General features: G+C 39.8%; 1 protein-coding gene across 7 annotated transcripts; it reads left to right on the top strand.

Annotated features, from left to right (window-relative positions):
• The first annotated feature begins 1,528 nt into the window (after positions 1 to 1,528).
• CMKLR2 (chemerin chemokine-like receptor 2) lies at positions 1,529 to 24,166 on the top strand. 7 transcript variants are annotated; one of them, XM_042444670.1, is made up of 3 exons: positions 1,529 to 1,706; positions 11,379 to 11,508; positions 21,813 to 24,166. In XM_042444670.1, exon 3 carries the CDS (start codon positions 21,861 to 21,863, stop codon positions 22,941 to 22,943), a length of 1,083 nt encoding a protein of 360 aa, XP_042300604.1. In that variant the 5' UTR covers positions 1,529 to 1,706; positions 11,379 to 11,508; positions 21,813 to 21,860; the 3' UTR covers positions 22,944 to 24,166. The 7 variants fall into 7 exon arrangements, with proteins under 7 accessions (XP_042300604.1, XP_042300707.1, XP_042300658.1 ...); XM_042444773.1 differs by having other exon boundaries at positions 11,379 to 11,477; XM_042444724.1 differs by having other exon boundaries at positions 11,452 to 11,508.
• Positions 24,167 to 25,760: the final 1,594 nt, after the last annotated feature.

The raw sequence follows: 25,760 nt of genomic DNA on the forward strand, positions 1-25,760 counted from the left end.
AGTCTCTTTTCTGGTTAATATTTGATCCAAGGTATGGAAAATCTTTAACTATTTAGATTTCCTCATTATCTAGGTTGAACTTATGTAGAACCTCTGTGGGCATTATTTTTGTTTTCTTTATGTCCAGCACTAAGCCTACCTTTGCATTTTCTTCTTTGGCAAATGAAAATAAAATAAATTTGATAAATAAAATAAATGTAGTCTTGATGCTGTATTTTTAATAGGAGTAAATTTAGGAGAAGTTATGTTTAAGAAAATAAATGATCAGGATGCAGAGATTATTATTGAGTTAGTATTGCTTTTACGTTCAGAACAAGAAAAAGGTGTGTTGGAGGGAGAAGTATTCTCTTTCTGTGTCATGCATGTCATAAAAAAGAAGATATTTTACATAAATTTTATATTTATGTCAATGTTACTTTAAATGTTTGGGAAATTAGCTTTGCAAGAGGGTGGATAACCTTTAGGAATGTTTGTATCTGTTTATACCAGTAATAACTCCAGATCTGGCTGAATTAAGAAGGTTTTATTTAGAAAAATATAGCATACAATTACAAACATACAATTGCAATCCACACAGACACAGCATTCAGAGCCAGCCAAAATGGAAATATGGAAACTGGATAGCGGCGTTTGAGGGTTTTTTTTTAAAGGAGGGTGATATTTACCTGTCTGAAGAGTAGACCACGGAAAGCAGGAGAGTCTCAGACTGAAGTCTGAGGGTGACCCAGAACATATACGGAGTGCAACCTGGGACAATTGCAAGTATACTCTGTGTGCAAAGGCTCGGTTTTTGAGACACCAATATTTATACTTGAAAACTAGATTCTGAGGAAGGGCTATTTGGCAAGGTAACAAAGGCCTGATGTTCTTTCCCAGGAATTGACAATGGGATTCCAGACTAGTTGATGACTTTAAATTTAAGGTGATAAAAACAGTGATTGGATCAGGATGACACCAGGGTGGATGGACAGGGAGGTTGGCAGGACGTAGAGAGAGAGAGAGAACTGGCTTACTACTTCAGTGCAATGAAACCTCCTTTGTCTCTTGGTGGAGTGGACTTGGAGGAAGGAAGGAGTACACCCATGTAGTCTTGATGTGTTATTACCTGGATTTTCCACATGCCTTGGGTCTTTTTTCCTGGGAATCGTACCTAGTGTCCCTAAAGGTCATCACGAGCTCTTAAGAACAGGCTGCCTCCAGATATGAAAGATGAAAATATGGGAACCCCAAATACAGCACAGGATATGCAGGGTGTGCTAACACAATGTAGCATAACTCTGCAGGCTGGGAGCCTGGTGCTCTGGTGGGGGTTGGGGGAGCATGGATAGAGTTGCTCATAGACTGGACACCATATCAGTCTGGCATCAGTGAAATGGGAGGTTTGGCGTGAACACAGTTGCATCTGTCAGATGTTTTGGATCAGTTGGCATTAGACAGAGCCAAGGAGGGTGTCACCCTAGTAATCCATGAATCAACTATTTAATGGTTAGCAGTACTGCTCAGAGATATTTTCTTTTTCTTTAGAAAGCTGACCTGAAACACTGGTTTTTCCTGGTGAGGCTAGAAAGAGAACATCAAAAATTCCCTAGCAGCAGCAAGTGCAAGTATTGTCTTTACTGTGTAGACTATGGATTTCTGCAGAGTTGATAAAACAACTGTAGAGCTTTAACATTCTGCTACAGGTTGCCATCAAGAAGCCAACCTAGGTAAGTGTGTTGTAAATTTAATGTAATGCTTCTGATATTAACAGCAGAGTCCAATGCATGTTTACCCAGTAGTATACCCAACTGTGACCAGTTAGTTGTGCATACACCCTAATAAAGGTTTTTAATCTGGCTACAAACCTGTGGGAAGTCAGACAATCCAAGGCATTTTGCTGCCTGAAGTGAAGGAGAAAATGGGTTTCCTCCCATGCAGAGAGGTTGGCAACACGGGCAATGTGAGAGGGTCTCAGTTGCTACTGGAGGGCAGCAGGCTAGTTTGGGAGAGTCAGGACAGGCTAGGTGGCAAACCTAAGTTTGGGGCTCTACAGACTGCCCTAGCCAGATTGGGGCTGTGGCGACCACGCTCCATAACCCCGATCTGGCCTTTTGAGGGTGCAAAAAGGAGCCGCAAAAAAGGGTGCCATAGCCACAGCTGCATAACTATATGGTGCTTCTTCAGCGCTGTGTCATATTGGGGATTATTCACTTGCATGATTTTGCTGACAGTTCTATCACTGGAACTGAAAAGGTAGCAGTACCCATTTCCCACTCCACCTCCTTCCCTGTATGTTCCCAAAATATGCTCCAAAGAGTGGGGAAAACTTTCAGTTCTGATTTTCAGGTGGCATAGTAGAGGGAAGAGAAATTTCCATCATACTAGTGGCAGAGCACTGTCACAAGGCTATTGTCAACTCAAATGTAAATTCCATTGACATCAGTGGGGCTCATGTAAAAGAAATGTTTATTGATTAGCCCTTAGACCATTTCAGAATAACACAAAATAACGATAAAAGAAGTAAAACACACTGTAAAATCCTATAGAAATTCTAAAGCAAATAGAAAAGAACTAAAATGTAATAACATGGACTCTGAAATGTATATAGAGTGCTGTATGGCTATAAAACAATATAAGTACATTAGAAGTACAGTACCTAAAAATGAGACATAGTTATAAAACTGATCATAAAAATCTACATCACAGGTTCAAGATACAAACATGGATAAAAAAAAATAAAAACGAATGTATTACAGCATTAAGATGATAATACATAAGGTAATACAATTGAACATGAAGCATCACACGATGGGTCTTGTGTTAATAGGGCTACCCCCTATGGATGTTAGCTCATCTTTCTTTCTTTCCTGCCTTCCTTCCTTTCTCTTCCCATCAACAAGACTGTAAGCCTCTCAGCCTAGGAGAAGGCAATGGCAAATCTCCTCTGAACAAATCTTGCTAAGAAAATCCCATGATAAGTTCGCCTTAGGGTTAAGCCATAAGTTGGTAACGACATGAAGGCACACAACAACAACAACCATTTTAGAACCATAACCACAGAGAGTGCTTGCTCACAGAAATTGTTAGTACTATTAGCATTTTGGGGAGGCTTCCAGAATGTTATTAGCCTTTCCCAAAACCATCACTGTCCCCATTGAGTAGAAAGTGAGAGCCAGCACTGTTGTAGTGGTTTGGATGTTGGAGCAGGACTCCAGAAGACCAAGGTTCAAATCCACACACAGCCATGGAAGCTCTTTGGGCAAGTCACATTTCTGTCCTTCAGAGGAAGGCAATGGCAAACCCCCTCTGAGTACATTGTTCTTGGATAATCCTAGAATAAGGTTGGAGTAGATTTTAAGGCATATAACAAGAACAGAAAGCAAACAAAGTCCTGTTTTCAGGAGCAGAAGCTAAGCAGCTTTGTAGTCGCCTGCTGTGCTTGGGAAAGGGAAATGTTCCAATAGCCTCAAAATAGAAATGGAATGGGTTAATACAGTGGATAATGTGGTTAGTTTATTTCTAGCCCAGTAATAATAACAGTAGTGAGTAATTTAACAAGTTAATTCCTCATTTTTAAAAATTATTTGTTACCCTACTGAGAACGAGAGCCTACCTGAATATGGAGATCCAGTAGATTTGGCTGGAGAGCACTAGTGTATGTAGGCAGGATAGGTCTTTTGAGGCTGGAATCTGCATAATCCCTTCACACAGATGTGTGATGGAGGGCAATGCACCAGGTATTTGCCAAAAATCTGGGAATCAAATGGCACTTACCTCTGGAAATGACATATTTTTGTGTGAGACATCTAGACTGATTGTCTTACTATTTCCCCCAAACCTATAGCCATTCTTCCTTCTGGAAAAATCCTTTCCACTTCTTAGAAACTGCCTCAGTTCCCATTTCTATATATATATATATATAATCTGTCTGTCTGTCTGTCTGTCTGTCTGTTTGTCTGTTTTGGGCAACCAAAATTTGGTCTTCGCTGAACACAGATAGAAACTCTGTCTGTTTCTCCTTTGACTTCTTAGCACAAGCAGACCCACTCATGCTGAACAAAACTCATCCACTCCCATCAGAGCTCCATGCCTGAATCTGGTAACACTTTGCCCGCTGTTAAAACTCTTTGAATTTGCTATCAATGACCATCTTTTACACCATTAGCTTGTCTCTATGGGTGAGCGAATGCCTTTGAGTGAATTTGATTTCCCCTTATTATAAATAAACTCACTAATTTGGAGTCTGCTGTCTGGGGTGCTGAGTTTGGAACTCTTATACGTAGGCTAAAGAGTTACTTGGGTCCTCCTGGTGCTTCCTATTGAGCTAAATCAGTTCCCCCATTGAAGTCAATTGTAGGTGTCCTCCCAGGACCCCAGAATTTTGGGTAATATATTTATTAATAAAAAACAGCAAATATGATTATCTACATTTCCACAATAAGAATTTTTAAAAAGTTGCTGCACTGTAACAAAAAAATGACAAGATATTTATACAAATCTGTAGTAAATGGATGAAGGTTGGAACTTTTCACAGTGTCTGTCCCCATATATCTGTCAGATGTTGGAGGCTCTTTTTTCCTTTTGTTTTTTGTCTGATTTATGAAGTAAAAAGAGACCAAGTTCCCTAAAACATTTTAGTAGTTCCTTTGTTCTGAAACTATTTTACTCCACGTGTTAACTTTTCCAGAGAAAACAAAGGCTCGGTACACACAGGCCAAAAGCAACGTGGCGTCGCTGATACTAGGGTTTGGGAGCGTGCAGCAACCCCATGCTTCCAAACCCTAGTACGTATGGTTGCCGACATCTTGGTGGGCTCTCATCCATACAGGGTCCGCTATGATGCCACCACCATACAGCGACATCACTACCAGGAAGTGGCATCATGGCGGTGCCCCTTCCTGCTTCCGGCGTCAGATAAAAGAAGTCTCTGTAGGTGACCCTTTTTTGTGGCGCATCTGTGCTGCAGCATGGGGATGCTGCAGCATGGGGATGCTGCAGCACAGACACGGGGCAAAGATGGGTGGCACGGAGCCGTCCATCTGTACTGCCCCTAAATTAGGCTGTCATAAAAGGGCAGTGAATTATTATTTAATTTGGTATTTAATTTGCTATGTACAATCAAAGGTGTCACTTGCTCTTTCACCATGGGCAGTGGAATAGATTAGGCCAGCCCAGTGACATCACTAGGGTTGGCATCATCTGGTGTGGTAGCTCATAGTGTCAACCCCCAATTAACCTCCTCCCATGCTACACCATACAGAATCCTTAGTAATGTTTTTTGTACCAACATTAATCATGAGTCATAATTCTCATATATTCTGAATGTAATGGTAATAATTGTGATAGAAACAACTAGGAAAATTAAAAATTATAACTTTTAATTACAGTATCGTGCACACAGCCCTTAGATGCATATGCATTTACATAGTTTCATGTGATTAAAATGAAAAAAATTGTAAGATATGATGTTTTAAAAGAAAATTTAAAAAGGATAAAATTAAAGAACAAAAAAAAACCCCGAGCCCTTGCATTTCTCCTCCCAATGAGCCTTGCCCCACTCATGCCTCCTCTTCTGCTGAGCTCCAGGGTTTTAAAGGAACATGGATGAATGCTGCAGCCTGTTTCCGCCAAAAGGCAGACATTTGGGGAGCAGTGGTGTCACCCTCCTTAAGGTATCACCCAATGTGGTTCATAACCCCCCCCCCACCCCCATAATGCCCTTAGACCAGCCCTGATGATAGCGGGAAAGAAAAACAGGTTATGCAGTGGATGAGTATGCGCCTAGGTTGTGCTGTGAAATGGCATGCACCTCTTTTGAAAACCGAGGGATTGATCCTTTGATGAAAACGTAACAAAAGAGCATAATCACCTGAGGGGTGACTAAGCAGAACTTATTCTTAGAAACCTGGTTTCCCTTTATTATACACTTAAATTCACCACTGAGTATTCAGACCTACTTCTGGAACGTATTATGGTTCGTAAATGAAACATTAAGCACCCATAATTTCGTGACTAGTATGACCAAAATAAATTAAGCTTCTATTGTGAAAGTACATGCGTGGATAACAGTTTTCAGCTCTGCATGGAACTCTGTGATTAATGTTTTAAGACAAATATTTTAAGATTCTATGCCACAGTATATAGAGTGGGTATTTTTGGTTTGTTATATTTCTAAAATGTTAGTAGAAGGGGAGGGGGATAATATAAGAGTTAATTTCCGTAAGATGTTCTGCGTACCATTTTAAAATATACAAACATCAGATGAATTTAATAACCATGAATTGTCCCTTGATATATTGTTCCAGAATAGTAGGTCAGGACTTATCCCAGTCACAGATAAACAGGAAACCAAGGTACAAATACCCTTTAGAATTAAATGTGATTTCAGGTTAAAAGTTGATGACACAGCTTCTCCTTGAAAGTCATTTCCCCACCTGTTTTCATCTTTTTATTACTTCATGGGACAGTAAGAAATATAAAATAAAAACAGATGGCTTTAAAGCAAGTTGTCTTGCCGTAGACCTTTCTTTTCAGTATCCTATTCAGTTGACCTTCATTAATCATTTATTTATTCATTATTTATTATTTATTTATGGTATTTATACCCCGCCCTTCAGCCCTAAAGGCTATCAGAAATATGTGAAATGACATGCACCTCTTTATTTCCCTGCATGTTCTGACTCTGAATCTTGGCTTGTTTCCCTTTAAAGACACACGACTTCAGTGATTTTTGTGGTTCACAAATACAATGATCTCTTGGGCATAATATGGAACAAGATACACTGACTTGGGTTTCGTTCTTGTTTTGCTATGTTTTCATCAAAAGATGACAACTGCTGTAGCAAAACTCCAAGCCTGCCTGTTTGCATGACTATGAGAGATCAAATAAGATTGTCTCTTTTGTTCTTTTAAGATGGGTATCATTTGTTGGGCTAACAGCATTCATGCCATAGCTTTGATTAGGAAATATATCACAGTGGATTTTATCTTAAACAGTTTGGTGTTGTGGGAAGGTGAGGATTTTAATCTTTTTTCCCATTCCTAATTCAACACTTCAGTCAATACATTAGTAGAAGGCAATTGGGTGCTTCCTAAAGGCTTCTGATTAGCTTCTATTGGAAACTGAATGTTATATTAGAATCTGGTTTTAGTACTGAGTCACTGTATGGGCTCTAGTTCAATGCTGGAGGTCACATCAAGGTAGGTGGTGACCTCCATATCAGGAGGCAGCGAACCCACTCTGCAATTTCATAACTTTAGCGGAGCTTTCCAAAGTGCTGGACATATTTTGGGGAGGGGTTCATCTCCTTTAACACGTGAATTAAAACCTGCAGTGGAGTCACTATTATACTATTATACTGACAGAGAAGCCACCAGCCAACTTATATTTTTAGAAAGAATACTGATGGTGAGTTCTTCTATAGTGCTTTGTACCTGTGTATTTGGGCACTGTCTCTCAATGCTGACACATATAAAGCATGGAAGTTTAGGATGAATTCAGACAGAGGCTTTCAGGGGTTGAAATCTCTGTAGGCACTTAACCAGAAATAATAATGTTACAATCAGTGGAGCCAATGAGAATGAGCAACCTAACTGCAGCACAGCTCTAGTCAGTTGGAAGAACAGCTGTGCTACTATAATAAATTTACACCATATGAAAGAGTCTCATTGGGACTATTTTTGACTGTCCATAATTGTAAATACCCTGTAACATTCCAACACCACCCAATCCCACTCAAATGCCTCCTATGCCAAGGCAGAAGAGAAGAATAAGAATTAAAAAAAAAATTCCTTGAGCAAATGGCAGTTTCTCCACTGTTTGAGCAGCTCAGACAAGAACTATCATAGCCTGAAACACGGACATAGTCCCAGCACACATTCCAGGTATGTTTATATTGAGTTTCTCTTTCTGGGTACAGCATGTCTTATCACTGAGCTCTTAATCATGTCTGTTGGTCTGCAGTACTATTTGCCTTTTAGAAGTCAGATTATTCTAATATAACTACAAACCTATTTCAAAACACACAATCATGAAATAGACAGAAGCCAACTAGGAATAATACACAGAAAAAATAACATCAACTACAGCTGTCATTCTCTAAAGAAGGAGAAAGTAATTAGAACTTGGACAAACGAAGCCAAAATTTGCTTTTGGAACAAATCTCAAACATTAAGTATCTTTGCATGTATTGTCTTGCAAACTATGGACTCTGCACAGAAGTTAAGCTAATAAGAGTCGTCCCCCCACTGACTTGGCTTGAAAAATGTTCATGCTTGTTTTTTTAAAAAAGATATTATACAGAACTAAAATTTGAGAAACATTATGTCTCATTGAACTTGGAATTCAATGATGTGCACCCTGAGATCACTCCAATTCTTGTTTCCAAACTATATGCTTATGAGTTGTGATGGCAGTGCTCTGGGTAGTCTTCCAAACTGGACCAACATTTTGCCTATGGCAGATGAGCGACCAGAGCTTGGAAATAAACAATTAAAAATGACAAATTCCTCCTCCTAATAAATTATGTACAACAACATTACATTATAATAGTAAATTAGCAAGGAGTAATTTCAGTCCTTTTGTAATGTAATTCTAACTTTTAATAACTTCTATAATTATGGAGGCATGGAGGAGGAGTGTGAAGGAGTATCACATGGTTTATGCGCTCCCTTTGAGCTTTACTGCACAAGCCTCATTCTCATCACTGCACATCTTTGCAATTGCATGATTGCCCTACCATCATGTGCACGTATGGACCCCTCTTAACTCTGTTTCTCTGCCCTCTACCCTACCCAGCATTCCTTCTGGGATCCCCCCACACACACACACACACTGTTTTGTGCAATTCTAGAGCTTTGCTAGTATGATTTAATTTGGAATTTTTAAAAAAAGAGAATAAAAATGGTAATTGGGCTGTTTGGGAATAATGAGGGGGAGAAGGATAGGGGGAGAAGAGGGGACACTGACACCATGTGACTGGCAATCGTGCTAGTGACCTGTCAGCAACATTTCATACCCAGGGACTAGCATAGTTGGGAGGTCATTAACAGGTTTTCCCTGTCAATAAAAAGGGACAATCTAATTTGTAAGCTGCTCTGGTGGCCTTTTGGCTGAAGAGTGGGGTATGTATAAATAAATAAATAAATAATTGTGACACAGGATACAACAGCTATGGGTCAGGAGCAGTGGCATGCGATAAGTATTGCCAAAGCAGTTTTCCCCCCAGATCGAATTGTGGTTTAAAAGCTGTGTGCAGTAATCTCCTTTGCCTCTAGTGCCCTGAGGTTTGTTCCAGGTGGATGGGAGGGGAATTTGTTTTGCACCATAGGCCAGTTACTTTCTAAAGAGTATTAGTAAGGTGGGGTGGGTTACAGCAGACATTTCAAGAGACAATTTTTACTCTAAGATCTGTGAACTGCACTAGCTCTAGAAATGGAGGGAGAGTAATAGCCGGTTGTCTACTTCAGTTTAAATTTTTATAAAGCATTGAGAACATATGTCTGATGTGTGTATTTGGAGGCTTTCCAGCCTCTAGAAAGACAAACACATTGCTCTTGGAAACCTCTCCAAATGGTTTTTGCATATAGTTATTGGAAGGGGGCATTCAAGGAGACTCAGGGGGGTTCCAGACACTGCAAAAACAGCATTAGGGGCCATAGGATGGATGGATGGATGGATGGATAGATAGATAGATAGATAGATAGATAGATAGATAGATAGATAGATAGATAGGAGGCCTGGAGCCAACATGTTGGCTGCCCTTTGAGGCAGTTATTGCAAGTGGCTATTTGTCAACAGAAAACATGGGTTTCTGTAGCATATTTCAATATCATTGAGCAAGCAGCTGATAAAATGGAATTTCAAAACAATAGACTGAAAAAGTATTTGTGTAGCTTGATCTGGTTCCCTTAGATAATGTGAAGGCAGTTTAATAATATGAAATGATTTAAAACAAATTTGTTCAGGAAAATTAGCTAGGAGAAATAATAAGGTATCCAACTACGAGAGCACCAACACTTCTTCCATTTCATAGATATCCTCTGTGGTTTTGGATAGACTATCGAGGAACATTCTTTCTGTTCTGAGTCACTGAAGAAATGGGAGAGCTGACTGTGGAGGATGTTCCTCGGTAATTGTAGAAGTGTGGCATCTACATGATGTAAATATTTTGGAATGAGGAGCAACCATATTCTAAAGCTGTGTGGTAGCCTCTCCTCACAAGTTCCTCCAAATTATCAGATTTCAATTGACATTACAGTAAAATGTCTTCTTCTTCTTTTGCAATTCTGATTCTGTGATTAAATGGATGAAATTGCCCACAATTGTACTTTGTACACCATTCACCATACATCTCTGCATTTTGCAAGAAAATATTAATTGCTAAAAGCAACTTCAGCAATACAATAATGTTCAATGACACATTCCATATTGTTTCAGGGCTCTTTCACACTACAGAGTTATAGCACTTTAATTGCCATAGCAAAATCCTGTGAAATCCTGGGACAGGCAGTAGAGAGAGGGGCCTTTGGAATATCCAGGCAGAAACCAAATTACAAACCCAGGAAGCTTCCTTAGGAGGTAGTCATGTCAACTGAAGTGGGATCATAGTGCTATAACTGTGTACTGTGGAAGTGAACTATGGAACTTCAGTTACTAGATTTCAGCGTTCTGTACAACAACCCTCGAAAGAATACCTGCATTATATCCACATTGGTGATGAGGAGACTGAAGCAAAATGCCTTGCAGAAGCCCACCTAGAGAGTTTAAGCTTAAGTGAGATGTGAATTCCCAAGTAAGGATGTGTATTTGCAGGACAACAGCCTTTACTGGTTTAATCCGCACTGCAGAAATAAGGAGGTTTGACACTACTTTAACTGCTATAGCTCAGAGTGATGGAATCCTGGGACCTGTAGTTTGTTGTGGCACCAAAGCTCTCTGAGAGAACTATCTCACAAAACTACAAATCTCAGAATTCCATAGCACTGAGCCATGACAGTTTGGATGCAGTCTCAGTCTCTCTTTTACAGGGCCCTATCACTATCACTGATTTTGGAGGAAAGTAATTTAGCCTTCAGTTAACCTTCCAGACACTTTGGTTTGACTCCCATATGTTATTTGAAACATGAAAGCTTCTCAGGCTCCCATATCCGCCAGAGACCCTCACCCCACAGCCCTAATTGTGTCGGGCGGATGCCATGGTAGATAGCAAGCACAGCACTGCTTCCTTTTCCATACAAACACTGGTGTGGTGATTCATCTATGTGACGAGTATTTTCTTACTCTTCTTGCAGTGGTATAAACAGTCAAATTTAAACTTCCCAAATTGCCAAGGGTGTATTTCCACCTTCCCTGCTGTTTAGGACAAACACATTTTTTTTCTATCTGGTCTTTTTCAAAGGAAGAAAAAACACCCCAGCAGATCTCACCGGAAAGGAAAGCCAAACTGTGTTTTTCTGTCCATTTGCTTACAGATTTGAGAGTGAGCCTCAGACATAAGGTACATTTTTTGATTCGAGAGAATTAAACTGGTAAGTGTGCTTCTCTCTCTTTCCTCCCTCCGTTTACCTTTTGGTGTTTTGTTTCTCTTAATATGTGCATTCTCTCATGTATGTACATGCTCTCTTTCAAGCTAATAATAAGCTTTCTAAAGTGTGGTTTCTACATTTATGCCAGAAAAGAAGGTGGTAGAGTTCACAGTATTAATTCAGGATGCCTATATAAGGCTGCACATTTTCAGTATACATTTTCAGAGGGGAAGAAGAACAAATTAAAACCGTCCCCCCCCCCCGACCCAAAAGTCTTTCTCAGTTGGAAGCCTCCATTGGATTGGAGCCCCTTCTGTGGAAGAAAGAAAACTCAAGAATCAGCCTGGTGGGTTTGAGAAAAAATGCAGAGGGCTGCTGGTTAGAATATGTAAAAGTATTTGCTTGATAGACCAAATAAATTCTTTCTCATTAACTTCTGTTCACTGCAGTTCTTGACATGTTTGTGGTTGTAGGGTGGAGAGCTTGCTGTTTTCTAGTCTTACCATATATGCTCAACTAGAAGTCGACTTCATGTATAAATCAAGGGCAAGTTTTGGGGTCAAAATTATGGATTTTGATATGACTCGTGGATAAGTCGAGGGTAAAATCTAGGGGCATGTAACAAAGGATCTAAAGGATGATGCAAAGGAAAACAATGCCAAAGAACTTACAAAATTCTACATATATACAGTACCTATATTGACCTGTGAATAAGTCGACTCATGTTTTTTTGGGTCAATTTTTGACTAAAATTTCTAGACTTATACATGAGTATATACAGCAATCCTAGAGTATTGATTTCTATCTTTGGAGATAAAACAATACATGGATAGAAAAGGACTTTTCCAAAAGCAAAGAAATTGAGGAAATTTTAATAACCAGAAGGGCCAGCCCTACTATTAGGAAAAGTGAGCCAGCTGCTTCAGGCAATAGATTTGGGCTGTTGTGAAAAGGGAACAAAATGGTCATTCTTTAATTTGTTGTCACTGCATTCCCCCCCCCCTCGTATAATGCAGATTGCTGAAAGAAGATTGTGAGATGTTTTGCCTCATGTGACAGTGTGTTTTGGCTTACTCTGGACACTCATCACCTTGACTTGGCAGGGAGATGCCATATGCTGTTCTGCTCAAGGCAGCAAAGTGTCCCAGGTCAGCCCTGATAAGCATGACTTTCACAACCTACATAGCATATGTAGGGCATGCTTGTGATTAAATAAGCAAAGCCCAGAGGGTTGGGGAAAAACAAAATAAATTGGCACCAAGAAAGATATACTTCCATTTCCATTCCATCCATCATGCTTGTCTCTAAACTCAGCTTTGCTCCCCCACCCAGACTTTGGTTGCCAACCAAAAGCTTTCTCCCCAGTGCCAGGCCTCTCCCACTGTCAAAACATTTTTTGGTTCCACCATCATCCTTGGCTCCATCATTATTATGGTATAATGTTGTCTTAGATCACTCTCCATTCTGTATACCACTTAAACAGACATGCCAACCTTACCCCCCTCCCATGTATACTATTATAAAGATTTCTTGCACATGCATCACTGGCCTAAATTGAATCTGTTGTGTGGCTCTTCTTTATTTGTGCAAAACAACCTGTTGAAGTTTGTGCTTTTGGGGTCAAATCTGCCCTCTGCTCTCTATTCTGCTGCCCATAATGACATGGCTTCTGTTTTATTTTGAGTCATGATAGGGATTGTGAAGTCAAATGCTTTCATGACCAGCATCCACAGTTTTTTGTGGGTTTTTCAGGCTATGTGGCCATGTTCTAGAAGAGTTTATTCCTGATGTTTTGCTAGCATCTGTGTCTGGCATCTTCAAAAAACTGTATTAGGGATTGTTTGTCTGGCAGTGATGAACCACAACTTTAACAAAATCACCTGTCAGCCAGGGAAGGGAACATTTGTTGTTGAAAGAGACCGTGAAGCCTATATAACTAACCAAGGCTATACTCATACTGCACAATTACCTTTCACTTGATAGAACTTTGACTGGTACAACTCTGTTCTACAGGTTCCTGGGATTTGCAATTTGGTGAGCACTTATCCTATAGAATCCTCCCCTGAACTACAGCTTCAAGGCTTTCTTGGCAACAAATTCTAAATACTTCACCAAACTACAAATCCCATGATCCCATACAATCTAAAGCTTGGCAGTTAAAGTAATATCAACCTGCCTAAATGTTGTAGTGCAAACACGTCCCATATCTCAGAGAAACATATGATCTTCAGTCTTTGTGATGGAAAGCGGAGGTGTCTTCTGCTTGTTTTGAGTGGTGGAAAATACTAGCTGGAGGTATTACAGAAGTTTATTAGGAAGTAATCAGCTGGGCCAAGATGCCATGTGTCCAAAGTGACCTTACCTAGGTATCTCACTTGTCTTGTAAAACAATGAGGAATGGTTTAGTTCGGCTAGGCCTAACTTACAAAATGCATAGGAGAAACATATGTATGTTGCTGTATTACAAATTGTTTCAGTTGGGTAGGATGAGAACTAGTGCAGAATGGAAGTCTCCAAATCGCAGCCTCACAAAAGGCTACTGGAAGGGCCACACCTGGACTGGGGGACAACTTTATTGCTGGTGCATTAATTTACATAATTACAACAATTTATACCTTGCCTTTCTGCATTGTTAGTGTGTTCGTCTCATAATTAATGAAATTTAACAACAACAAAAATCTCAACTATAGCAGCACAATTAAAAAAAAAAGGAAACAAGAAAACAAAACAAAAAATGATGTCTCCAAAATCATTATTGCAGTAGCCTAAGAAAGCTACCATTCTGGAAATTGATGTTCTAGGAAAGCACCGTAACCTTGAGAGGAAACAGACATTTACTCTGCTGTTTCTTTCCTGGAAAATACTTTTACTTTTTTAGTTCTGACAAAGTTTCGAACAAGGTTTTTCTATGGGACACTTTTGTATGGAATGGGATGGGCATGGAGTGGAAAATATAGAGTATACAGGTCAGCAATTTACTTTGCACTACTTTCCTGAGAATGGAGAAGCATCTTCAGCAGACTGTCAGCATAACGTAAAATAAAGAGAATTTGTGCGTTCATGTCATGAACAGATTTTGCATCTTTTCCTTCACATTCTGGGTAGCAGCCTTGTTTGCAAAAGTCAGTTGTTTTTTTTAAAGTATCCTAGAGTGAATTATCACACATGAAATCATGCATTGCTGAATTCCCACATCTTGCTTTCATTGTCTTTGGACTTTAAAACCTATGCTAAACCTTAATCATAAGCCCATGGGATGCAGAAATAACACACAGTGTTCACTCAAACCACAAAAGTATCTCCATGTTCTTGAAGACCTGCCAACTCTTGGACCTCTTCTAGATTCTAGGAGTCTTTTCCATTTGTGGTGACCTTTTATGTTTGGGATTGTATGTCAACAGCATGGATTTTTTTCTTTCTATAAACTTGATTCAGACCTTTCGAATAGCAATAAAAACTCTTAGACAAATTAGGCACTGAATTTGAGTCAAAGGCCACCAGGTTGCACTTTCAGTGAGGCTTACTCCTAGGTAGGCATGCCTAGCATTAAAAGCATACAATGAAATAGTAACATCTATGTTATATTGGCTAGTGTACTATGGGAGCTGTTAGAAAAGAAGCTCAGCCTCTCCACCATTTGGACAAATTCTTGAGCAATTTGCCTCAAAATATCTGTTTTGTCTGGGAAGAGTAGATGAACTTGAGATTTAGGGGGATCAAAAAACAGGAAAGCAAATTCTTTGAGGATATTGGGCTGTCCTCTCCATTACAATGGCAATTGGTGTCCCCTGGGGCTGGTTGGGAGGACAGCAGGGTCACCATAGTTGGGACATCTAATGTACCATTCAATTAGTTTGCTATCTAATTTGCTACCCAGCCTTTTTCCTTCCAAGGACCATGTATACTTGAGCAATGCATTATGAACTTACTTTTCAATTGTCTCTGGGATGCGAATAGAAATATGAAGAAATGTTGCCATTGGCAAGATTCTCCGTGAGATGGCCAATCTCATGGAGAAACTTGCCAGTGACAACATTTCTTCATATTTGTATTTTTATATTCTTGTATACTGAGGGAGGATGAACCAGGTCAAGATTTACATCTGCAAGTGAGAATAAAAAAAACTTCAAGTATGTTCAATGTTGCCTTGTTCTAGGAAAGGTTGTTAAGGAATCACTGCCTGGCCTCGAAATCAAAATGGGGAATGCTGAGGAAAAGAGCAATACTTAGCTGGAAATATATGATACCTAAGAGCTATGCTTCTTAAACGACCTGATGGGGGACCCCCAATCTTTTATGGACCAGTACAATATTTGTCCCCTTTGGCTACAATTGTTTCTTTCCTTCAAAATGTCAAGGGCCAGCAGCTCATGGACCATCTGTCAGTCCACTGAACACCACTTTGAGTAACACTTTGCATTAGACTACAGTCCCACCACCAATGATGGTGTAACATTATTCAGAGAAAGAGTCAGTATAAATTTACAACTTCTACTGAATTCAATGGACAGCCACCATTGCTATTCTATCCTAGGTATTCCTTTCACCAATTCTATTTCATATATCTCAGCTTTCAAATGTAACACACCAAAAGTTGTGATGCTACCCTTGTGCAGTGGTCCCCAAACTGTGCTCTTTAAGGGATTTTGGACTTCAAGCTCCCAGAATCCCAGACTATTGGCCAACATGGCTGAGGCTTCTAGGAGCTGAAGTCCAAAATCTCTTAAAGGGCACAGTTTGCGGACTACTGCCCTAGTGTAAAAGGATCCACATATGTAGTGGCACAATAAGGTACCTTTGACTTTCCTTACAGGAATTTATGCTATTAGCATCAGCCAAAAATACTTTGCATTGGGTTTAAGGAGAGACTGAAGCCATGTGCTTGAATACCTCTAAAATCAAAGGAGTAAACCTTGGTATCTATGAGTTACTCTGATGTTTCACTTTTTAAAAACCTGTTCTGTCATGGAACTTTATCACAGGGGGAAAACGGGGATAAAACAGGATTAAAAAGGTATTTTCCTGGCAAAGTCCTAAGGTCACAGCAAACATTTTCAGATGATGTCACAATTAGAGAGGACTTATCCCAGGAATAACCAGGGAATAACCAGCAACAAATCTTTCATGGGGAAATCCTGTGAATTGTTTCTTGCTGGTTATTCCCTGGTTATTCCTGGGATAAATCCTCTCTAATCACAATGTGTCTTGTCACGATCTTGGGACTTTGCTGCGAAAATGCCTTTTTAACCTGACTTTCCCCCCATGTGATAAAGTCCATATTCTTAGAATAAGGTTCTTTATCAACACTCACACTCAAGCTTTTACTCCATATCAATTACCAATGCAAAGTGGTCTGTGTTTAGAGTTAAGGCATTTAAACAGAAGCAAGGCTGAACTGAATAACAGAGAGTAACTGTATCTTTGGCTGAAACTGACTGAACCTCTTGCCTTATGATAACTGAAGACTATTCCTAATTTGAAATTACTCATAATTGCAGCTGTTTAGATGATTTCTTAATGTTTACAGTATATTTTTAAATGACTCATGTGGGCGGTAGTGGTATTTCTGCAGATTCCCCATCCCCAAGGGAGGGCTTACATGCGTGGATCTTTATTCTTGAACAAAAACATGTGGTTTTCCCTAAATGTCATATTTGCTGGGATACACCTGCCCATACCACCCCAGATAAATGCAAATCTTTTAGCTAGATGTTAAAGTCTGAAATGAAAAGTTTAATCATCAATTTGGCTAGAAGAAAGCATATCCACTTGCTTTTGAGCTCTGTGTTTTGGTAAATGGATGAGTAGGTGGAACAAACAATGGTGAGTTCAATTCCTTCTATACAATAATGTTTATTAAAATTGTTGGAAAAGGCTGAATTAGATAAACTGACATGTTTAATAAGTTATGAAAGTCTAGGAAGGTTTACAGAAAGTTGACATCCGGTAATGAAATATTTAAGTAACAAATGAGGAGTAATGTCAATTATTGGATTTAGAGACTAATGAAATTGTATAATACACTGGCATATTTGGGGAAAACAAGTTTGGTTGAACCATTAATGATAGAATCAAAAAAGCAAAACATTAGAAGAAAAGGACAGAGTAAAAATGTACTATTATACTGAGCATAGTTAGATTTGGAAGAATAGAAGGAACAGCACTGTGCAAATCTACAGCGCTATATAATAATAATAACAAAATGTTTGAAAAAAATGGATAAATCACCTTCAAAATCAATGTTTGTTTATCCATTATATTCATTGGTTTTAAGTCTATGTCTAATTTTATAGTATTTATGTTATATTGAATTTTTAAAAATCTTGAATGTTTTTCTTTCCACATATTGCCAAAATGCATTTTTCGCCCTGTGAGGAAAGCTCAGTGTAGTATCATGGTTAGAAGGACAAGAGGTCCAGTTTTCAAGCCTGTATTCAATCATGATGCTCTGGGTGGACTTCGGCCAATCTTTCCCCCTTTATGTGACCCGACTTATAGAGTTATTGCTAGGATAAAGTATATGGAAGGGAGGAGAGACACATATTTCACATCCACATTCAAGGAAAGCTGGCATATAAATGTAACTAATAAATGAATAAAACAATAAAGCTATGTTGATGGAAGCTGGTCAAGCTGTTTGGTATGCCTAAGAGAAAAGAGAATGCATATCCTGCCCCAGGATATTAAACAGTATACATTTATAAGTTTGGTGACCAAAATAGAAATCATAAGAAAAGTGGAAGCTGGTGAAAGAAAAATTTGTCCCCAGGTATATTCTGAAAATGCCTTAATGTTGTCTTAATGTTGCCTCTATAAGGTTAAAAATGTTTTTCTTTGCTTATGCAATGCTTTCCTGGCCTGTCTCCCCCCCCCCCCCCCGTTTTGTTTCACATGTACGTGTTGTTGGTTCAGCAAATGAAAGTTTGCTGAAACATGTTGAGCTGCTCTTCTTTTTTGTGATGTACGAATCTGTCCCTATCCTTTCCATGTTTTTTCTGCTTCTGGTACCAAATTTTCAGTGAGAGATGTAATGTCCAGGAAGACATCCCACTCATTAACTGAGGTATACCTGTAACTGGGATATCTATTCCTAATGGAGGACTTGTTTACATTTGCCTGAATACTCTGGGCTGCCCCCCAAGTATTCTGGCCTCGAATCTCCCCCTTCCCTCTTGCAGCAAATCACAATGATGACTGACAGCTGTCTTCCCATGTCATACCTGTGAGCTGGCTGTTGCTGCTGCTGTGGGCACAGGTTGGTCTTAGGTCAGTATGAGGTGCTCAGCCACTTTCTGGCCTCAGAGCAACTTGTGCTCACAGAGCAACTTGGCAGTGATGCTCATAGGGACCACATGGGAAGGGAGCCAACTGTCATTGCTGCATTTTGCTTCACACTTTCTGGAAAACGTGGAGCAAAAGGTAAGTCTATTTAATGCAGGACAAGGGATGGAAACCCTGAATCAGGCCTGGGCATTGTGTAAACACCTAGACCCAACTAGGGATTTTGAGGCTATGTAGTGCAAACAGCATAGCCCAGGGGGATTCGGAGTACATAGTTAATATGGGTAAGCCCACAATGACCCCTAGTCACAGGCTATATTCAGAGATTTGTGCCATTGCAGAGACCAGTGTAAGCCATACCTAGAAATGAAATCTCTTCCATTGTGAATAGAGCGAAGCTGCAAATGTTTCAAGCTGGATTTTATCATCAAGTTTTCTAAGATTAATTTTCAAAATTGCCACATCAATTATTCCCTTATGGGCAATTTAGCCAGCCACTCTTGGCACATGCTGTTCCAAGTACATTTGCATTGCATGTTTTGATTTAGTTAGCAATGAAGTTAATTAAACCTAATGAGGCTGAGTGGCATATGAAAATTCTCGGTAGTATGACTGAAATTCTCAAATGAAAATCGAGAACTCTCTAATGCTTCTTTTGGCTTGAAACTCTGCCATGTTCCTTTGCTCTCCTCAAGGTGCCACATTTGTACCTGAGATGCAACCTTTGCTTTTAACCTAGGACACTGTGGAGATTATCACACCTGAAAATCCTGCCAGGATAGACGCAGGATTGAAGAGTAAAAAACGGGTGTCATTGCACACAGCTGCAGCATTTATCCAGTGGCTTTTCAAAAATGAGAGCTTGCCATTTTTGAAAAGCCTCTGAATAAACACGGCTGGGGGGGGGGGGGGCTGCAGACAGGTTGCACTCACTGGGCTGTGGCTGTGTGCAATAACATCTGGTTTTGACTGTTCAATCCCTCATCTATCCTGGTGGGATCTTCAGGTGTGATCATCTCCTTTGGAGACTCTGTTTAAGATTGTACTACTCAACATTTTATGACTTCTTTAGCTGACCACTGTTTCTGTTACTATAGAATGTAATAGTATTCTGTCAATTGATAATTCAAACTGCATTTTTTTCCTGTGTTACATGTTTGGTGTTAATTGTTTCCCCATTGTTTTAAAATGTTTGATTTACAGACCAACTTTTATTGTTTAAATGTGGGCTATTTCTCATGCGCCTCTCTGCAGTTTGATCCCACTTTAACTGTCATGGCTACATCCTGAGATTTGTAGTTTGGTGAGGCATTGGAGAAGCACCCTGGTAGAAAATTGTATAGGCCTCTCTCTCAACTGCCAGTCCAAGGACTCCATAGTGTAGAACCATGGCTGTTAAGTGGAATCATAGTGCTATAATTTTGTAGTGTGAAAGAGCCCCCAATTTCTGACACTGTTGCAATAGAAAACTCATCATTTTGGGATATGAAAACAGTTTTGGCTTTTTTCCTCAACCTGTTTTCTTGGGGAGGGAACAGAAGGATAGCTGTCTTCTCTCCATATCTTTTCCCTCATGGATCAAAAGGAATTTGAGAGGGATGGTTTTGAGAGGGAAACCAGCAAGATTCTTTGGGTGCATCTACACTGTAGAAATAATGCAGTTTGACACTACTTTAACTGCCATAGGCTGATACTACAGATTCCTGAGATTTATGGTTTCGTGAAGCAGAAGTACTCTTTGGTAGAGAAGGCTAAAGACCTTGTAAAACTACAAACCTTAGGATTCCTTAGGATGGAACCACAGCACTTAAAGTGATGTCAAACTGCATTATTTCTACAGTGTGAACACACCCTTTGATGTAGATGAGGATCAAGGATCTGGGTGCCATTCACACAAGTAACTATAATAGCAGTATAATTTCACTTTCATTATCATGGCTGCATCTTATGGAATCCTAGGAGTTGTGGTTTGGTCAGAGGCCCCAGAGGAAGATTGAAAAGGCCCCTCTCTCAACTGGGAATCCCAGGATTCCTGAGAATACAGCCATGACACTTAAAGGGAAATCATAGTGCTATAATTCTGTAGAGTGAATGGGCTCCAGGTTCTTACCACAATATCCAGAGCTGTGAAGTAACATGTTTTTTGTACACCAGAACTGAAATCTCCCCAGCCTCTGGGCAAAGCTTTCGATTCATCCTAAGTGAACGTCCTGCTCAGTCATATTTCTTTAAAATGGATATAATGACAATAAATAACACTGTGTTGAGAATTCAAAATTGTTTTATCACCACGAGGATAAATATTTTGATAGGGAAATTATTGTATTTATTTATTGTATTTATTGTATTTATTTATTTATTTATTTAATATCCCCTCTTTCTCCCAGAGTGGGTTCCAAGGCGGTTCAGAGAAGGAAATCAATTAAGATCTACCAATGCAATTTTAAGAACCATTAAAATCATCACAATTAAAACAATATAGCAATAGCAATAGCAAATACATTTCTACACCTCTTATCAGTGCACTGAAGCACTCCCTAAGCAGTTTACAATGTGTAAGCGGATTGCCCTCAACAAGCTGGGTACTCATTTTAGTGACCTACGGAAGGTTGCAAGGCTGAATGGACCCTGGAGCCCTACCTGGGATTGAACTCACAGCCTTGGGGCTGTGAATGGCTGCAGTACTGGATGCAGTACTGGCATTTAACCCCTGTGCCATCAGGGCTCCTTAATACTAATATAAAATAATATAAAATTATTTTGAAGCATACAAAACTTAATAAATAACTAAAACATTCTCCATTGATAAAAAGCCTCCCTGGTGCAGTTACATATTAATCACCTGCTTAAACAAACAAAAAAAGTGTTTGTTGGAGAAAGGAAAGCAGGGATGCCCTACTGAATCATTAGCCTATGTATGAAGGCAGATAGCTGCCCATAAGTTATAATAAAATGCTATTGCTACCACTGATCTATTAGTTTGATGATCTTACTTGTACTTTGATTTCCTTCCTACTTCCATCCAGTTCCCATCCTCTCAGGAGGCAACTAGGAACCTGGCATCAGCTGACATCATGCAGTATGATGATAACTTCACAGAATATTTTCAGAACTATGAAGAGGATGAGCCTCCTGAATCCTACCTCACTGATGCCCAGATTGTCTCACTTGTGCTGCACAGTGTGGCTTTTCTCCTTGGAGTACCCGGCAATGCATTAGTCATATGGATCATGGGCTTTAAGTGGGACAAGACTGTCACTTCGCTCTGGTTCCTCAACCTGGCAATTGCAGACTTCATCTTTGTCTTATTCCTGCCTCTCTACATTGTGTACGTCGCCCTGGGCTTCCACTGGCCCTTTGGGAAGTGGTTGTGCAAAGCCAACTCCTTCATTTCCCTATTAAACATGTTTGCCAGTGTCTTCTTCCTGACAGCCATCAGCCTTGACCGGTATGTCCACTTGATCCACCCGGCCTTCTCCTATAGGCACCGCACTCTCAAGAACACCCTGCTTCTTATTTTGGCCATCTGGATTTTTGCTACCCTCATTGGAAGCCCAGCACTGTATTTTCGAGACACACTTACACTACCCACCAATATCACCATTTGCTACAACAACTACCACTCAAATGACTTTGATCTCATTGTGCTCCGGCACCACATTTTGATCTGGGTGCGGTTCATCTGTGGCTATCTCTTTCCTCTCTTAACCATGATGGTTTGTTACTCCCTTCTGATCTGCCAGGTGAAGAAGAGTGCCATACTGACCTCCAGCAGGCTCTTCTGGACTATTCTTGCTGTTGTGGTGGTTTTCTTTATTTGCTGGACCCCCTACCATTTGTTTAGCATTCTTGAGCTGACAGTTCACCACAGTGACTACTTTCATGATTTGTTTCGGGATGCCATTCCTCTTGCTGTCAGCTTTGCTTTCATCAATAGCTGCCTGAACCCCATTCTTTACGTCCTACTCAGCAAAAAGCTCCAGTCCTGTTTCAGTGTGACCTTCTCGGAGTTGGTGAAACACACACTGTGGGAAGTTAGCCGTTCTGGGACAGTCAGTGAGCAAGTTCAAAACTCCATGAGTCTACAACCATGTGAAAGCCCTGAAACTGAAGTCTCTTCAAATCAACTATGCTTCTTGCCGGCAGAGGATGTCTAAGGACACACAAAGATGAAAATCTGTAACCTCACTAGCAAGATAGCTAAACAGTTACAGCATATTCTCAACTAAACCAGCTTCTTATGTACATGTACTCATAGTGAATGCACAACTATCAATACAGTTATCAGCAGAGCAGTTTTGGGGAGCAAGCTATGGCATTTGCATCTACATAGTCTTTGGTCCATATGCCCACATACATGAAAAGTAACTTGACCTCAGTGAAGGATGTTGGAAAATGGTTTTGTTATACAAAAGAAGCAAAGTTGTATAGTCATGAAGAACGAAATGACTGCTAGAGACCAAGCTGCCTTAGTTAAGGAGCAGCCTAACTAAAAAACATTTCATGTTTGAAATGTATCATTAGCACGTCTGATCTCCAGCTATATCTTGCAGCTTGTATTAGAATTTAGTATTGTGAGGTTTTTGTTTCCTAGGCCTTCAACACTTCTTGAGGTCTTCCTGCCTCTGTTCTATGGCTGCTAGAGCCATCCGTTCACCTACTCTTCCCACATGCGCCTATTCTTCCTTCCCTAGCTTACTCTGGGTTGGTCTTTCAGCTCTGTTGTCTGTAGGGGAGGGGTGAAATTCATGAAGCTACAGCTTGTTTTTATTTTTGCTTCCTTCTCTGTTGTCCTCAAATACTTAAAAACATTTTTTTAACAAAAAGAGCAGCATCATATCTCCATAAACATCTAGTGGGCATACTTTTCTAAAACAAGAGTCCCTCATTGTTTTAGCCCCACAACTATTTTTTGAAAAACAGACATGTCCTTCTAGTCACTTCTGGTTTCAGTTGGTGGAGTCCCATTTAGAGAGCCCAGTGAGATGGAAAATGGTTCTCAGAGGGTCCTAACATTGCTCACACCTGCTTTAGACTCTCAGTCCCTTGGTCTCTTCCTGAGACCTTCTTTTCCCAGTTCTTAGCCTTCATTCCACTACTTTTATCTGTAGATCAGAGCTGGGCAAACTCTGGAAATTATTTTTCTAGCACAACTCCAGCCCCTCTGTGGAGCTTATCCCATGGCTTTTTAATTCAAATTATCTCTGTGTGGTTTAAATCTTAATTTGTGTGGCATCCTGATATTATCAGATGTTTTTGCCACCTAATTTGCTGTTGAATACAGCCTGGGTCCATCCCTGCTACCAGGAGTGTTCCGCTGGCCATTTTCTCAAGCTGGAAAACTGGAACCGAGTAGTAGCTCTAGAAGCGGGGATGGGCCCGGGATGTATTTGGGCGGCAAATTAGGTGGCAAAAACCATCTGACAAAATCAAGATGCACCCGAATTAAGATTTAATCCAGATAGAAGTAAGACAAATTAAAACGTCATGGGATAAGTCAAACTGGAATGGAACAAAACATCACTTCCAGTTGGGTAGGAAAACCACTTTTTTAAAAAAAAGCATTTCCTTCTAAAAATAGCAGGAAGGTGTGCCTTGCAAGAAAATTGTACCACCAGATTTGCAATTTCTCCATTAACACTTCTCATTGTGTGTGTGTAAAATTGGAAGTGATATCTTTGGGATTTACAAAAATACTCTTAATGGGCAGCATGCAGCTTGCATGGTTTCAGTCCTAATTGAAATTAGGGATCCACTCACAAAACGTGGACTGTAAGCACTCTTGACAGTTTTGTTCCCTGAAGATGGGGATCATCATCTCAGAGAATCATTGTCAAAGGCTATAGTCTGACATGTTAGATTGTCCATTGGATGCAGACAGAAAGTTATTTCCATTGGACTTAATTTCTCTTTTTCTCCTATCATCTGGTAGCCTTTTCTCCTACCATCTTTTCTGGGACAATATAACATTGTATTTGGGTTTCATGTGTAGAAAATACATTTTATATTAATATGTATGTCTGCATATATTCTATGTGCCAATAAAGCACAAGTCATTCAAGTAAATAGAAACAACCATGCTGGTTGAGTACAGGAGGTTGTGTGTCTTTCTCTCTGTGCGATCAAAGGGCAGTATTTGAGTGTGTAAAAGGTAAACAGCATTCTAGATGCTTAATTCTTCAGTTACTCTCTCAAGTAATCTATGATTTATTCTCTCAACTAAGCTATGCTTTGCTTGTTTTGTGTCCTTTGCCATGGATTTGCTTGATTTATAACATGTAGCTTAGTTCATTTCCTCAAGGGATCTGTTTTGTGGGGAGTTTGGGTTCTCTCCACAAACTCTTGTTGTTCTATAGCAGCGGCTTGGCTTGCTTTTGAGTTCTCGTCCCAAAATTCACAGATTTATCATTTGGCCTAGAAAAGTCTTCAACCCTTCCCTAAAATGGGTATCCCCCCCATCTTCTAAATATGAATTTCATGCTACTGAATAGTATATCATAAATTATATGGTAAACAGATATTATATGGATTGTCCACATTTTAAACTGGTAAAAAGCATTGTCATGACATAGCATAGTTGGATCCAAGTTTGTTTTTGCCCAAGTGTGTGGGCTGGAAGTGACTACAGAACAACTGGCTTTAGTGCCTGAAAAAACATTGGCTTTGTAAAAGACACACACACACACACCAGTCTTAGTGTTAAGAACTGAGAAAAGAAAGATTACATTATCTTGGGAGTTGGACTGGTTCGCCTAACTAACTAGGATTCATCTAACATATTACAAAAAGTACTGCTGGTAATTTGAAAGGCAGGATTATGCTCTTTGCCCCCAACTTCATTAAAATGTTTAACAATGTGAGATAGTTCATCAAAGCCCCAAACCAAAATGAACTGAGGTTCATAACCTTTGTTTCTTACTAGATGTTTTAGATTTCCAACTCCCCAAATCCCTAACCACTGGCTATACTGGCTA

Source organism: Sceloporus undulatus, chromosome 1 (genome assembly GCF_019175285.1).
Source record: "Sceloporus undulatus isolate JIND9_A2432 ecotype Alabama chromosome 1, SceUnd_v1.1, whole genome shotgun sequence".
In the NCBI taxonomy this organism is placed as follows: domain Eukaryota; kingdom Metazoa; phylum Chordata; class Lepidosauria; order Squamata; family Phrynosomatidae; genus Sceloporus; species Sceloporus undulatus.